This window comes from Cnephaeus nilssonii (genome assembly GCF_951640355.1).
Source record: "Cnephaeus nilssonii genome assembly, chromosome: 13".
In the NCBI taxonomy this organism is placed as follows: domain Eukaryota; kingdom Metazoa; phylum Chordata; class Mammalia; order Chiroptera; family Vespertilionidae; genus Cnephaeus; species Cnephaeus nilssonii.
This window is the reverse complement of record NC_137084.1, coordinates 36247812-36264541: the sequence shown is the minus strand read 5'-3', so window position 1 is coordinate 36264541 and position 16730 is coordinate 36247812. Positions and strand designations below refer to the sequence as shown.

The following is a 16730-nucleotide window of genomic DNA, read 5'->3' as shown; positions in this document are numbered from 1 at the left end:
ATGATGGCAATATTGAAAGCTACTCCTCATTGAGCATCTACTATATGCCAGCAATGCCATGAGTTTTATGCACCTCATTTACTCCCACAAAACCCTCTCTATGGGAACTGTTAAATCCCTATACGGATAAAGAGACTAAGACCAGAGAGGTCATTAAGTTGTTCAGAGTGAGACCATGGAGCAGAGCCAGGCTTCAACCACAGACTGATTCCAAAGCCTGTGCTGCTTCTGCCTTGCTGAGCACTGATTGTGTCAGCAGCCATCTGAGGACAGGAGCTGGCCCTTGGAAACCGCCCATGGCCATCTTCACCAGTGTCAGTGGGTGGGATTCTCAGTCAAGTTTATCAATAATGCTCAATGTTAGATTCTCCATTCCTGGGTTAGCCCTTCAATGAAAGTACAAGTAAAACCCATTCAAGCCCAGGCTTCATAATTTCACAAAGCACTGGAGTTACTTACCTCAACTTCCTTTTCAGTGAGCGGAGGGGCACTGTGGGAAAAAAAAAGACACACAAATGAACTTTATCTAATTTATAAAAGAACGAAAAGGTGACTTTGAACAACCAACAGACCATGGGTTTCCAGAAAGGGAGTAAGGGGAGTTAATGAGACGGGAAAGATTCAGAGTACACTTTGTGTGAGCTTTGTAATCTGTGAGATATTCTATCAGACATTGACTCCTACAGAGGAAGTATGGTGGAAAATACTAGATCCTGGGGGCAGTCCTCCATCAGTGCCTCTACTAGACATGACTTTGGATGGGTTCTTTTCATCTCTCTCTGTTTGCTCATCTGTCAAATGGGAATACTTTATTTATCTTACAGGAGTCTTACAAGGAACATATGTATGTATATACATATATGTACAAGTGTGTATATATGTGTATATTCACATATATGATATACACAGGTATTTATGTATACATGTATATGTGTGTGTACATATATATATATATATATATATATATATATATGTATATATATATATATATATGACATCCACACTCAGGAGGCACTCAGATGTTAGTTATAACAACTTATTCACAGGCTGGTTTTGAAGATTTACTAAGAAAGTGCATATGCTACATACTTTATAGACGGCACACAATAGTTTTTCGGGACTACCCAGGTCCACAAAGCTTGACCTTCCTCCTGTCTCTGAGGATTGTGACAAGGGTGCATATGAGCCAGAGAATAAAAGGTAGGAAAGAGTGGCCAGAGCTCTTCTTCACAGCTAGACTCAGAGATCCAGCAAGAAAGTCCCAGCTAGCACAGCCGTGTCATTCTGAGAGGTTCCTCATTGTGTGTGGTTCCCACAGCAAGCAGTCCTTTTATCTGCATGCTCACTGTGTTGCTGCTGCCACCACTCTACTGGTAACTAAAGCTAGCCCTGTTCTGAAACCCAGACAATGTAAATAATGCACAGGCCCTTTCCTGTGCTGGGGTGGGAGGACTGGGAGAGGTTCTATCAGCGTCATAGGACATGGCAACAGAGCGTGCCATTGATAAGACTCTCAGGAAACACAGCTTCCTCCCTGTGACAGGTGTAGAGGGACCCCAAGAGCAAAGGTAAGGGTCAGCTACCTCTGCAAGAGCTGGTTCTCACCCTGACAAGGAACTGTGAGAGCCTTCCTGTCAGGATGAGGCAGTAAGACCCCATGGCCAGCAAGTCAGCAGAGTACAGAGCATGGGATAAACAACTGCAAAGATGGTTAATGCTTACAATTCTTGTCACAACCCCACCCATCAGGCCCTTTCTGCTGTGGGCCAACCAACATAATCTTCTAGAGCAGGTACATATTGCTTAAATGATTTATCAAAACTTGTTAAGCTTGCTCTTGACTCCTGGCTTTGGCTTTGTGTGAAATTTGCATACTTTTCTTACATATTTACCAAACTTATTTTTCTATTTTGATGACTTGTTTTCTGCTATTTTGATATAGAACACACTTTTTAAAAAATATATACAAAGCCCTGAGGACTCAGGGAGGTGTGATTTAGTTAAAGAAGCCACGGGACAGACATAGCCAGCTCTTGATGCAAAGAGCTGTGCCTTGTGAACTAGCATAGGCAAGTAGGGGGCAGAGCCTCGGGCCTCCAAAAAGACAGAGGCTTGCAGGGGACATACAAGGAGACACCTCTGGATGGCATTGCCTGCTTCAGAATTCAAACTCCCTTAATAGGCCTTAGAATAAAATCAAGGCCTTCTCTGAATCAGCCTCCACCACACTCTCCTCTTCCCACTCTCCAGCCACATTGACCAATCTGCTCCTCAAACACACTTACTCAGTGACCCAGGGCCTTTACAGTTACTGTTATTTACTTTTTTTCACTCTCTTTTGTAACAACTTTATTGAAATACTAGAAGCCTGATGCACGAAGATTCATGCAAGAATGGGCCTTCCTTCCCCTGGCTGCTGGCACTGCCTTCGCTCCGGCTGGAGCCGCCTTTCTGCCTTTGCTCCAGCCCGAAGCTGCTTTTCTGCCTTCCCACGCTGCCCAGAGGCCTGGAGTGGTTGGGGCAGTGGAATGCCTGCATCCTGTCCCCGGCTGTTCAGTGCCTGCATATGCAAATTAACCCACCACCTTTGTTGGGTTAATTTGCATACTCACTCCTGATTGGCTGGTGGACATCACAAAGGTACAGTCAATTTGCATCTTTCTCTTTTATTAGTGGAGATAATTCACTAACTATAAAATATACAATTCAGTTGTTTTTAGTATATCACAGAATTTTACAACCATCATTGCAGTCAATTTTAGAACATTTTCATCATCCAAAAAAGAAACCCTGGACCCATTAATTAACAGTCACTCTCCATCTTTCCAAACCCCTCACCCCCAGCCCCAAGCAACCACTAATGTGCTTTTTTTCTCTATGGATCTCCCTATTCTAAATATTTCTTATAAATGGAGCCAACATGAGGTCTTCTGTGACTGGCTTCTTTCACTTAGCATAATGTTTTCAAGTTTCATCCATGTTGTAGTACATATCAGTATTTTATTTTTGTGTCTGAATAATATTCCAATATACTAATATATTATATTTTGTTTACCTATTCATTAGTTGATGGACATTTGAGTTGTTTCTACTTTTTGGCTATTATGAAAATGCTGCTAGAAAACATTTATGTACAAATTTTTGTGTGGACATATATTAGTATTTTCATTTCTCTTTGTGATATATCTAGGAATGGAATTGCTGGGCCATATGTTAACTATGTTTAAGTTTTTGAAGAACTGCCAAACTGTTATTCCAAAGTGGCTGTACCATTTTACTGAGGATTCCAAGTCCTCCACATTGACATTGTTCATCTTTTTTAGTATAACCATTCTAGTGGATGTAAAATGGTATCTCATTATCATTTTGATTTGCATTTTCCCAATGACTAAAAATGTTGAGCATCTTTTCATATGCTTATTAACTCCTCATATATATTCTTTGAAGAAATGTCTACTTAAACCCTTTGACCATTTAAAAAAATTAGTTGTCTTTTTATTAATGATAAGAGTTCTTTATATATTCTAGAAGTAAGTCCCTTATCAGATACATAATTTGCAAATATTTTCTTCCATTTTCTGGGTTGTCCTCTCACTTTCTTGATGGAATTGTTTGTATCAAAAACGTTTGGTGAAATACTATTCACGCTGAAACCGGTTTGGCTCAGTGGATAGAGCGTCGGCCTGTGGACTGGAGAGTCCCAGGTTCGATTCCGGTCAAGGGCATGTACTGTGGTTGCGGGCACATCCCTGGTGGGGGGTGTGCAGGAGGCAGCTGGTCGATGTTTCTCTCTCATCGATGTTTCTGGCTCTCTATCCTTCTCCCTTCCTCTCTGTGAAATACTATTCACTTATTTTTTCTCTTGTTGCTTGTGCTTTTGGAGTCATATCTAAGAAACCATAAACTAACCCAAGGTCACAAAGATTTGCTCTTTTATTTTTTTCTCTTAATACTTTAAAGCATTGGCTCTTATATTTAGGCCTGTGATCCATTTTGAATTAATTTTTGTGTATTATGTGAGGTAGGGTCCAATTTTACTCTTTTGTATGTGGCTATCCAGTCATCCAAGAATGATTTGTTGAAATTACTGTGCTTTTTGTCTGGAAATTTTTCCCCTGAAATCTTCGCATGGGTCACTTTTTTGTCATTTGTATGTCTCAACTTAATTACTACTTTATCATAGAGGCCTTCTTTGACCCTCTACCCAATGCTCCATTCTCATGTCATTCTCTATATGTGCCTATTTTATGGTCTTCCTAACAGCTTTGCTATCTGAAATCATCCATTTTTTTATTTGACTATTACTTGTCTCGCCACCCAGAATGTAAGTGCCATGAGAATAGGGACTGTGTCTTCTTGTTCTCCATTTTAATGGCATATAATGGGCACTCAATGAATATTGGTTGATTAAATGCCTGTTTTTTGCTCCTGCTGGTGTTTGACCCTAGGATACCTTATCCTGTGACATCTCCACTTTGCACTCTTATTATCCAACCACTGACCATGTTTCTAGTTTGGGTTCTAGACCTGGTTTTTCTACTGAATCCATTCAGTTTGCTGACCCTATAAGCTCTTTCTTGGTAAGGGTCAATCCAAAATAATGTAGTTCATATAGAACATGAAACAAACTCCTTTTGAATATTAAACTCAAGTGTAATTTTTCCATATTTCTGCTGGGGAAAGGAATCTTGAACCTCTGGCTTCCTTCTTCTGGCTGACAGTGTACATGACAGTTTGTCCATATCTCCCAAACCCCAAACCAGAGCTCCAGAGTTCTAGGCCCAACCAAGGGCCCAATTTGGAAATAGCCTCTACTGAAGCCAGAAGCAGGGAAGCTGATTTAGTGGTTGGAGCAGGAAGTTGGGGATGGGCCACATGGCTATTGACATAATGCATGAGAGACACTGACCTCAATCTGACAGCCTGAACCACATGCTTCAGAAGCTGATCTTCTTCATGGACCGTGAAAACCCAGTTTGGCCTCATGGTTAGTGGCTAGTAGCTGTTAACATTCTCAAGGATGGTAGAGCCCTGACCAGTTTGGCTCAGTGGATAGAGCGTCAGCCTGCGGACTCAAGGGTCCCAGGTTCGATTCCAGTCAAGGGCATGTACCTTGGTTGCGGGCACATCCCCAATAGGGGGTGTGCAGGAGGCAGCTGATCAATGTTTCTAACTCTCTATCCCTCTCCCTTCCTCTCTGTAAAAATCAATAAAATATACATATTTAAAAAAAAAAGGATGGTAGAACTGCTGAGTCTCCCCTTCCTGGGGAAGCTGGGGAAATTTAATTCACTGAAGGTGTGCCCTAATCATACTATCTTCAACTTCACAGAGGAAAAAGAAGCCAGTAGCACTCTTATTCCTTGCAGACTGACGAGCACTGGTGATTGTTTTGGTACTTTTGACAGGCCCCTGGTATAGCTGGAAAGGCAGATCAGTCCACCCTGAATTCAATTCCTGACTCCGTCACCTGCCAGTACGTTGCTTTGCTTCTCTGTTCTCTCACTGACGATGAACAAAATAAAATCTTCCTTTTCGGCCTCCTCGGGTTGTCACAAACACCAAAAGACACATAGCATGTAAACTTGTGCTCTGTAACCTGCAGTGCACTTGGGGTGCTTCTCCTTTGGCTTCCTGTCTCTGGACACCCCTTCTGTGCCTTTCCACCAGGTGAACTGGCCTAACCCAGGCCCTCCTCCAGCTATGAATTCAGCCTGCTTCCAACTCGCTTCTAGCTCTTTTCTTGATGTTGATTTAGTTGCTAGGTCCCTCTGAGTATTGCCCTGATGGTTCTGTTTTAGGTAATTACAGTGTGAAATTTGAACACATAACACCCGATGGGCAAAATTTGTTTTTCTTTCATATTTACCCCTAAATCGGGAACCTCTGTTATGTCTCGTAGCTCTTCCCAGTGGCCTTTGTTCCCAACAGTTTAGTCCCCAGGTTGCTAGGCTTGGTGGGAGGCCTCATTTGCAGGCACCCTCCCAATCCCTGTTGCTTAGTGGTATCCTATTTTCTCTCCTTTATACTTTAAACCAGTGATGGGCAACCTTTTGAGCTTGGTGTGTCAAACTTCGCCAAAAAACTGAGCATAACGGGTAGTGTGTCACTTTGAGGAAAAACTAACTCCAAGACTCTAGTCGCAAATGTTTCATCCTCAGGAGCAGCAAATGTTTCATCCTCGGCATGCAGCCGCGTGTCATCAGAAATGGCTACGCGTGTCAGTGCTGACATGTGTGTCATAGGTTCGCCATCACTGCTCTAAACTATTCACTTTTCAACCCAGGGCCTGCTATGTGCTGATAAAATGCTAAGTCCTGATTCACACACCATCTCATGTAGCTACCAATGACAGATCCCTGTTGTATAGGTGAGGAGGCTGAGGCTTGGGAAGTGAAACCACTTTCTCCCCATGTGTAGAAGAGCCTGGTAGGTTTTTCAAGCATCCTTCTTCGTGTGGTTCCAAATGTTCTACACCTTTATGCAGATATCAGACCTAGAATCTCTCAGTTATTTTGTGCACTGGGAGGGGGGCCAGGGGGTCCCTCAGCCCAGCCTGTGCCCTCTCACAGTCCGGGACCCCTCGCTCCTTACCGCCCGCCTGCAGCAGAGGCAGGAGAGGCTCCTGCCACCACCACTGCACTCACTAGCCGTGAACCCAGCTTCTGGCTGAGCAGTGCTCCCCCTGTGGGAGCACACTGACCACTAGGGGACAGCTCCTGCATTGAGCATCTGCCCCATGGTGGTCAGTACGCGTCATAGTGACTGGTCGTTCCATTGCTCGGTCGATTTGCATATTTGCATATTAGGGTTGTTTTATATAGGATGGTAGAGCTGGGATTAAAACTATGTCTCCTGGCCCAAAGCCCAACACCCTCTGCTGCCATGAGCCTCTTGGTGACCCTTGTGCATGCCTAAGAACCCCACCTGGCCCTTTATTATTCTTTTTGTTTTAGATTTGGACCATTAGACTCTGACCCATCTGGGGTCCAAGATCAAGGCTGGTGCACTTCTTTGTCTTGTCTAGAATCTAACACAGGCTGCATGATACAGGTCTTCTGCAACCCACGCCCTGATTTTACCTTCCAGGGAGAGACTTGTGGACCCGCAGTTTGCGCAGCAGCACGTCAGAAATATTGGGCATGACATCCAAGCCACTCTTGGACTCTTCTTCCTCAATAGCTGGAGAGAGTTCAGAATGGAGCCCTAAAAGAAAAAAGTGCTTAACTTATAAAATGTCTGTTTGTAATCGCAGTAGTACTGTTGCAACTTGATTCAATGGATAGGAAGAGCTTTAACATTTATAAGGACCTATGCAGATTGAAGGGACCCAGGTTTGATTCCAGTCAATGGCACATGCCCAAATTGCAGCTTGATCCCAAATGGGGGACGTGTAGGACGCAGCTGATCAATGATTCTGATGTATCTATCTCTCCCTCTCCCTTCCTCTCTGCAATCAGTAAAAAATATATATATTTTAAAAGAACCTAATTATATTCCAGGGACTTCATACTTATTATTTTATCCTTATAATGACTCAATAAGCCAGAACTTAATTTTCTCAATTTACAGGTAGGTAAACCAAAACTCAGCAAGTTTAAGAATTTGTTTAAGGTCACAGCACTAGTAAATGGCATAGGAAGACTTCAAACCAATTCTGTCTGTTCCAAATTCTGTGCTTCCTATTGCTTTCCAAAGTACCAAGCAGGCTCTTATGTCTGGAGTCAAAGGTTTGTTTCTGGCAAATGGAAGCTGGTTGGCTATTTGGCATAATGTTTGCAAAGGTCCCCTCTCTTTAGCAGGTTTTTCAAGAGGCCTGTTGCCGAATTATTCTTCATCAAATGAATCAACAGTTCAATCATCTGTGGCCTACCTCAAAATCAGTGTCTGGTTCCATATCCCCATAGGCAGGAATAGAAATAGGATTTTTTCAAGGTAAATCTAAGGTCATTAGGTTTTTTATAAATATCTCAGAAATAAATGCCTCCTAGTTAACAAAATGAATGAACAGGCTTTTGTTATCTCCTAAAACTATCCAGGGTCTTGCTCTAAGGGCAGAAAGAACAAATGAAATATTTTCTTTCCATAAGTCTTTCTCCTGTTTGAAGACAGGTCTTTTACCTCTCCCAAAGTTATCCTTCTCCAGGCACTAGCCCCATTTTCCCAACTGCTCATTGTGGCCCACTGTGGCCCATGGCCTCTAGACATGATCCCCTGCCTGCATGCATTCCGGTTGTTGCTGTCCTAGAGGCCCAGATGTGCTCTTACATGCTCTTAGCTGAGGAGGATATTGGCACATGTCCCTGACATTCACATTTGTTATTCACACAGCATAGACTTGGCGTGCCTTACTGTGGACTCACAACGCAGTTAGGATTAAAAGCCTCAAATCTCTTTTACTTGAGCCAAAACAAGTATCGTCATCCCATACCATGGTTACTTTCCATTTGCAAGCAGGTGTTTATAGTTTTGTTTTACCATTTCAAGTGGGTTTTGACCCAGAAGATTTCCAACCTGCTCAATCACTTTCCAGAATTGTAGGCCAGGCCAGAGATCAGGACTAAAGGCACACTTGTGGTAGCCATGCAAATGGAGCTGAGATTGGGAGTCATGTGAATTAGAAGCCTTACCAAGGGAGACCATGAAGAGAAGAGGGAGTGTAGTTTGGCTCAAGGTAAAGAACGCTTAAAATACTTTGAGCTTTCCACTCATCCATGTGGCTCAATGGTTGAGCGTTAACCTATGAACCAGGATGCCACAGTTCGATTCTCGGTCAAGGCACATGCCTGGGTTGCGGGCTCAATCCCCAAGTGGGGGACGTGCAGGAGGCAGCCGATCAGTAATTCTCTATCATTGATGTTTCTATCCTTCTCTCCTTTCCTCTCTCTAAAATCAATTTAACACAAAACAGATTTTAAAAAAATACTTTAAGCTTTCCAATAACAGAATGGTGTTCATGAGTTTTTTGGTACTGAAGGTATCCTGGCAAAGTCTGGAGGGCCATTTGTCAGAGATAGGATAGTCATTGGTCCTTTTTTGAATATATGATTGGACTAGACATCCTCTTAGCTACCTGTCACCTCTTGGGTTCTGTCCTGGCATTTACTATTCTCTGACATTTCATGTGACAGATGGTAAATCCTGTGTTGCTTCTGGCCTCACTCTGCCAATACCCAGCCGAGAGATAATTAAACAATGATTTCCTGAGAAGTTTGTATGGTTGATTGAACCATACCAAAGTCTAATAATCAAGTGAAAGTCATACCAGGGGTCTTTGCCAAGAAAAGTGCCCTAGGTTGAGCACCCCTCACTAAAATGGCTGTCTAAAGAGGGACCCTAGAACTAACAGATCCCAAAACCAGCCAACCTCTTCCTAAGCTCAACCAAATTAACTTAACAATAATGACAAATTTTTAAATCAGTCAAAAATATAGCCACCACTCTCAAATACCGAAAAAGGTAATGTCTTTCAACATGATGGTGGAGAAAGACAAAAACTTATTAGAAATAAAAGTTGAGCTCCTGCCCTAACCGGTTTGGCTCAGTGGATAGAGCGTCGGCCTGCGGACTCAAGGGTCCCAGGTTCAATTCCGATCAAGGGCATGTACCTTGGTTGCGGGCACATCCCCAGTGGGGAGTGTGCAGGAGGCCAGCTGATCGATGTTTCTCTCTCTCATCGATGTTTCTAACTCTCTATCCCTCTCCCTCCTCTCTGTAAAAAATCAATAAAATATATATTTTAAAAATAAAAATAAAAATAAAAGTAGAGCTCACACCCTTGATAACCCTCAAAGACTCAGTACTGAGAGGAAGATGTGAGGGGGAAATACCACAGAGTGGCAGACTGAGGAGGCGAGCAGGCAGCCTGCAGAGGAGATTCAGAACATTTCTCTAGAGCAGAAAGGTCCCCATCCCACCAGAGCAGAAATCCCACCAGAGAAAAACTGCCTTGCTGCTGTTTGCTTTTCTTGACAAGTAGGAGAGGAAAGGAAAGACAGAAAGAAAAGACAGCACAGTAGTCTACCGGAGCTGATTATGTAGAACAATATGGAGGGGTTTACCAGAAAGGAAAATGAAGAGAAAATAAGGAAAACACACTTCTCTGGTGGAGTGAGACACATGGAATGCCCCAACTGAAGCTGTTCTCCCCCCTCCCACCTCCCGTCCCCCTCACCCCCCGCCACTTCTGAGAAATAGCACAGTGGCCAAACTCCTTGGAATTTGTCTCTTTTCCTTCCTTTACCTGACAAGATAGTTGGAAATAGCTGGCTCACATCTGGGAAATAAATACCTAAGTAGATTGTTTCTATGATTCTACCCTGAATTGGTGAAGTAATCCATCCACTACTCCTCATCTAAAGAAATAAGCCCCCACTTTGGTGTAATAAGCCAAGTATTGGGACTATGAACAAAGTTAGAAAAAGAGCAGAAACCAATCCCACAAGCACCACTACACACAGCTCCCTCTGAACTTCCCCTTTCCCCACCATCCAAGCAGTAGCAAAGCAGACACAGAACACCCAGTCCCCAACTAAATGCTGCAGGGAGGACAGAGGTCTCAGATAAGGTGGGAGAGGCAGTGAAAATTGACCTACAGAATATATCTGGGTGAAGAGGGAATCCAGAATGCCCATGTAAAAAGGACATGAAATAAAAACAAATGTCATGGCAACTATTTCAAAATACTATATAGTCAAAATAGGAAGGAAAAAAGGAAGGAAGGTATAAAGGAAAGGAGAAAGGAAACATGCAGGAGACAGATGTCAGGATAAAAACAGAGGCAACAACACCGCAAAAATGCACTTTTGTGCAAAATGTATACCACAAATTCTTTGACTTGTGGAAAAATTAGAACCTGACAAAAATGAAAATAGGAAATCAGAGATGAGATGAGAGGATCAAAGAAAGATGGAAGAAGATTACAATTTAAGGAAATGAATTGAAGACCAAAATAACAGAACTAAGCAAGAAATTATAAAAAGATAGAACTAACCAATGTGTGGAAAATATGAAAGAATAAAAGATACTGAATTAGTGAGGAGGATGGGAGAGACTGAAATGAGCACAAGGAATGTAAAGAAGGGAAGATTAAAGTATATGGAGATGGAATAATGGACTTGCACTTGAGACATTGATGAGAAATTTAGGGATTATGGAGTCTCTGAAGTAGTGAACAAAACAAAAGAAAGACCATATCCAAAGATAGAAGAGAAGAAAAAATTTCCCCAATTGAGATAAAAGCTGAACTTGCAGATTGCATTTTATATATGTACTAGTAGCCCATAGCGCGATATCGCGTGCAGTAGGCCGTCTACCGCTGCTGCGGGAGCTGGCGGGAACCGCAGCGCACTGCCGGCAGCCGAGCTGCTTCCACGGAAGCCGGGAGCCGTGCTGCTTCCATGGGAGGTGGGCCCGCCATCTCCTCTCCGGGCCTGCGCTCGGCTGTGGAGGCTGCAGGCCGGCCCCTTGTCCCCCAGAGGCCCTCCATGGCCGGGGTGTCACCGTGGCAATGAAGCAAACATTCCGCCAGGCTGCTCATGCTGCCCGCTCTCAGCGGCAGTCCCCCCAAGACTGGGGACTCTGGCAAGGCTGAGGGGACTGGGGGCTGCCATCTTGTGGCTATGGGCACTGCCATCTTTGTGATGGAGTGACAGTTAATTTGCATATTACCCTTTTATTAGATAGGACTAGAGGCCCAATGCACGAAATTCATGCAAGAGTAGGCCTTCCTTCCCCCTGCCCCCGGCAGGCACCTGGGACCCAGGCTTCCCTTACAGCCCGGGCTTTATCCAGAAGGTCGTCTGGAAGGATGTCTGGTCTAATTAGCATATTACGCTTTTATTCTTATAGATAAAATTCTTCTCTAACACCCTCACAGGAGAATAAGACATCTACGGGGAGACGTAAGGACTGGAGTGCTGGAAATCAGCTGGTCCCAGACTTCTCTACAACATTGAATACAGTGTAGCATTCACAAAGTTCTAAAGAAAAGAATGACCCCAAATTTATAACCAAGCTGTCCTTCAAGAATTAAAGACAACATTTTCAAACATGTAAGAATTCAGGGAACATAGCACCTCTGAGCCCTTCTAGGAAAACTATTGAATAATGAAATCCAGCTAAACAAGAGATAAATTAAAATCATAAAATTGGGGATGAGCAGCCATAGTAAAGGGATTAGTGATGAGCATTAAGTCCTTTTACATATCAGTTTAAGGCTTAAGCAACTATGGAAATTATGGCTACAGAATGAATATGTAAAGGTTATAAACTTAATATAAAAAGAATCATTTGTTATTTGTATGTGTTGAAGTAAAAGGTAGGAAGAAATAATAAAGGTGGGAAGAAATGCTACCATTTCATCTTTTCCTGTGGGAAGTCAATCCAAATTTGAAACATGTGATGTAAAATAAGTACCTCGATGATTTCAAACCCTAATACATTTAATAATATATATTTTAAACTTTTAAAAACTAATCTCTTGCCCTGACTGGTTTGGCTCAGTGGATATAGTGTCAGCCTGCGGACTCAAGGATCCCAGGTTCAATTCCGGTCAAGGGCATGTGCCTTGGTTGTGGGCACATACCCAGTAGGGAGTGTGCAGGAGGCAGCTGATCGATGTTTCTCTCTCATCGATGTTTCCAACTCTCTATCCCTCTCCCTTCCTCTCTGTAGGAAATCAATAAAATATATATATTTTTAAAAACTAATCTCTTTTTTTTTGGAGGAAGCAATTACCAAAATTCAGCAAGTCCTACAGTTTCAATTCACTTTGATTGAAATTCAGTTAAATTTGAATACCTTGTATTTTTTTTTAAGTATTTCTAGCAATCTAACATAATCTTTCTCCTTCCTCTCTTCCTCCTCCTATATTTATGGGGAAGGGGATATTTGGTGTAAGCTGTTTTTACTTTCTTGTTGGTATCTTTCACTATTACTTGAATTTTAAAATAATGAACATGTGGTTATTTTTAACAAAAGCAGTCAAGTTATTTTTAAAATATCTGTCTATACTAGCTCATTCCAATGAAAACATTTGTTTCTGGCAATCTCAGGAACTTGGAAAAGTAACTTTTGGAGATTGTAGTTAAAGGTGCTCTGAGCTCCAGAATCACCCCCAAAAGGCCAAACCTTCTAGTTGGGGATAAACTTTCTTCAGGTCAGTCTTCTTAGGGAGCCTTTTTTTTCCCTAAGACAGAGGACTCAGAGCCCAGACTGGGGTGTCTGGAAGGACTTCCCGTTTAATGCTTGTCTCTGCCTCAGCCCACACTTCTATCAACATCCAGGTCCAAAAACCCACCCACTTCGTAGGCATTGCCACCTGGATCAGGATAATAAAAGCCATTTCAACTGCTACCATTTATTGAACATCAACTATGCATTAGGCACACTTCCTCATTCTTCCTTACAACAGCTCTGCAAAGTAAATATTGCTAAGCTCATTTTCTGGGGAAACTGCAAGCTAGGAAACTGAGGCTCAGCTAAGTTAAGTAGATTCCCCAGGGTCCCAACTAGTTAGCTGAGAGCTAAGATGCAAAACCAGGTCTGTCAGATTGTGGCATCCCTACGGACATTCAACGTGTCCAAACTCAAACTCACGGTCTTCATTCTCAAGGGAGCGTCTCTGCGCTCCCAATCCTGATTAATGACCCCATCACCCCCTCAGCCATGCAGAGAGATGTCTGGTGGTCTTCCTGGTCTCCCTCTCTACCTTATCTCTTCACCAAGTCCTGCCAAGCTGACCTCCAAATAGCTTTCAAACCTGTCCTCACAACCCTACCTGTCCATCTCAGTCTACAGTCTCATCACCTCTCACCAGGCTGTTTCTATACCCTCTTACCTGGTCTCCCTGCCTTCAGACTCTTCTTTTATAGGCCAGGTTTCATAATGTGTCCAAAATTATTCTTAAACTCAATTTTTATCCTGATGCCTCCTTACCTGCAGACTTCTCTGGCTTTACAAGAGATCCTGAATAAAGTTCAAACTCATTCATTGCCCCTCAAAGCCTTCACTCTCCCTGATTCCCAACCACGCTCCACCCTTGCTGTCCATCTCTCTGGGACACATGGCCCATACTTGACTCAAATGGATTTCTTCTGTTCCCGGGACATGCCAAGCACTAGAAGATGCCTGCATTCCTTTGCTCCTGCTATTCCCTCTGCCTTCTCTTCCTTGTCTCAAAGCTCTCCTCCTGGAAACCTGTCCTGACTTACTACCACTACTGAGCTGGTGGCTTCTTCCTCCAGGTTCTTGCCTCCGTGTACAGCAACACCTTGTTCTCCAAGGCTGGTAGGGAACAAGATGGATCTCAGAAGTCAAATGATCAGATAAATGAATTTGACTCTTATAAACACCAAATTTTAAAAATGAAAATTAACCATGGAAGGTGTTCAGTACATGCATCCTGCATCCTATTTTCTCTAATTTTTAGAGACTGTGTGGTTAAGAGCTTTAGCTTCACCACTTGCCACCTGCATAGCCTGGGGCAAGTTTCTTGTTCTCTAGATACCTCAGTTTGCTCAGCTATAAAATGGGTATGACAGTACCTACTGCACTCAGCTCATACAATGTTTTTATGTGATACTGGTCTTTATTCTAATCTAACAGAATCCTGACACATAATTTTAATTCCTACCATCAAGGTTGTGGAACTCTATCTTGCCAGCTAAGTGGGATGTTGTACTCTGTGCTCCACAGTGTTTAGGACATTGCTGGAGACATGGTGGGCAACCACGTGTGTTTTGATTGATATCTGCAGAGTTCTGACTTCTTTTCCCTACATTCTGAAAGCCCTGTCAAAGAGCTGCATTCCTTCTGTATCTAGGACAAATGAGTTTGGGAGGCCTCCCTGAGAGCTGGAGAGGCTGACCCTTTAACAGGCTCTAAGTACAGCAGTGCATATGAGCTCATGGAGTAAACTCGAGTCTCTTATGATAGTTTGCTGTTCCTCTGGGATATGGGGAAGATCCTTATCAGAACATTCCAGAGTCTTACGAACTTTGGCTCTTCTTTAGTTTCTGAGGACCATGAGTAGGAGAGGGGGCGGCTTTTGCATGTGGTCTCTCCAGTTCTCTTCACAGGGACCACTTGTAGGATGTTTGAGTCTCATAGGATGTAGGATCATTTGGAGGTCATTTCAAGCCAAAGATGTAAGACTGACTGTGAGCCAGTTCCAGGGCTGACTGCTGGGGATGCAGAGATGAAAAGGGCTCAGGCCCTGCCACCACGGAGGCCTTGTCCCAGCTGTCGTAATCAGGTCCCCTGGCTATCTCAGTAGCCTCCCATCTCTTCGCTCGGTCTGCACTCCTGAGTCCCTTTCCCAGCTCAATCCACTGGCCACAAGCCAGAGAAATCTCTGAAATGCAAACCCAGTTCAGCTATTCTTAGGACGAGTATTAGAATCCATAGTAGGACCTACAACACCCTCTGTAGTTAACCCTCTCCAGCATCTTGGAATATTCAACAACTCATTCCTCCTCCTTAGACTCAGCACATGCTGTTGCCTCTACCTCGAGTGCCCTTGCCCCTCCCATTCAGTCTTTATGTATCTACTCAAATGTCACTTTTCTAGGAAGGATTTTTCCAGCACCTCCAGATCCTTCTTCCTTATAAAATCTATCACAGTATGAAATGGAATGTTTGTTTCTCTAATCTCTGTCCCCCTAGATAACAAGAACTCTTCTTATTCCAGAACCACAAGGGTTTATTTCTATATAGAGAAAATTATTCATTGATATATTAAATGACAAAATTACATTATTCTTTCAATACATATCCAAAGCAACCTGATAAAGTTTAACACAAATCTTGAAACTTGCAAGAGAAGAAGGTTTCCTTAAAGTAAAAATAAAAACATAAACTATAAGAAATATATAGGATATAATATATAAAATAAAATGGAAAAATAAAATCCTATGTAATAAAGATATAATATGCAAATGGTGTTCCGTTACGCCATGAAGCATAACAACCAACCACGTAATGACCAGATCACCAATCAGCAGGAGGGTGGGGCAGTGAGCTACAAGCAGGCGGCAGAGAGCTACAGGAGGGGGCAGGGCAGCAAGCTATGAGGGGGTGCAGGGGAGCTACAGGAGGGTGGAGCAGCGAGCTACTGGCGAGCTACTGGCACACAGATTCGTGCACAGGGCTACTAGTATGATATATAATAAAAGATTACATATTCTATCTTTTTCTATTTTATAATATAAAAATGAAATAATATATAAAAATTAAAATAGTGCATTTGTTTAATAATCAGACACAACATGATCTTTAAAAGAAAAACACAAAAACAATTCAATCATAAACAGAAACCAGGGCAGTGTTCTTCTTATCACCATTATCACATTAGAGAATGTTACACAGTAATAAAACATGTATAGATACAGAAGAAAAATACACATACATTTCACACAATCACACAACAAAGATAAATAATGAATTTGATAAAATACAAAGATTGAATCAGAAAAAGAAAGGCATTCTGCAAGGTGGTCAAGAGTCTTTGGATTTAGATATATCTGGGTTCTAGTCCTGGCTTCAGCAATTACTAACCATGTGAACATGTCCTCCCTGAGCCTCAATTTCCTCCTTTGTAAAATGGGTATAATAAGGCCCATGTCCCAGAGTTGTTGTGAGCATTATGTGAAATATTGTCAAATCCTATTAATCACTCTAATTATAGTAATTATGCCCTTTAATCACCCTCTCCCATTTGATAATAATAT

General features: G+C 42.5%; 1 protein-coding gene across 6 annotated transcripts in view; it reads right to left on the bottom strand.

The window, feature by feature from the left end:
* The window catches only part of IRAG1 (inositol 1,4,5-triphosphate receptor associated 1), a 114415-nt gene that overhangs the window by 34748 nt on the left and 62937 nt on the right, over positions 1 to 16730 (bottom strand). For all 6 annotated transcript variants that reach the window (XM_079788888.1, XM_079788889.1, XM_079788892.1 and 3 more), the window contains 2 exons: positions 7083 to 7206; positions 460 to 490 (listed from right to left, as the gene is read on the bottom strand). In XM_079788888.1, the coding sequence (XP_079645014.1) occupies positions 460 to 490; positions 7083 to 7206 (155 nt within the window). The remainder of the gene's footprint in view (positions 1 to 459; positions 491 to 7082; positions 7207 to 16730) is intronic.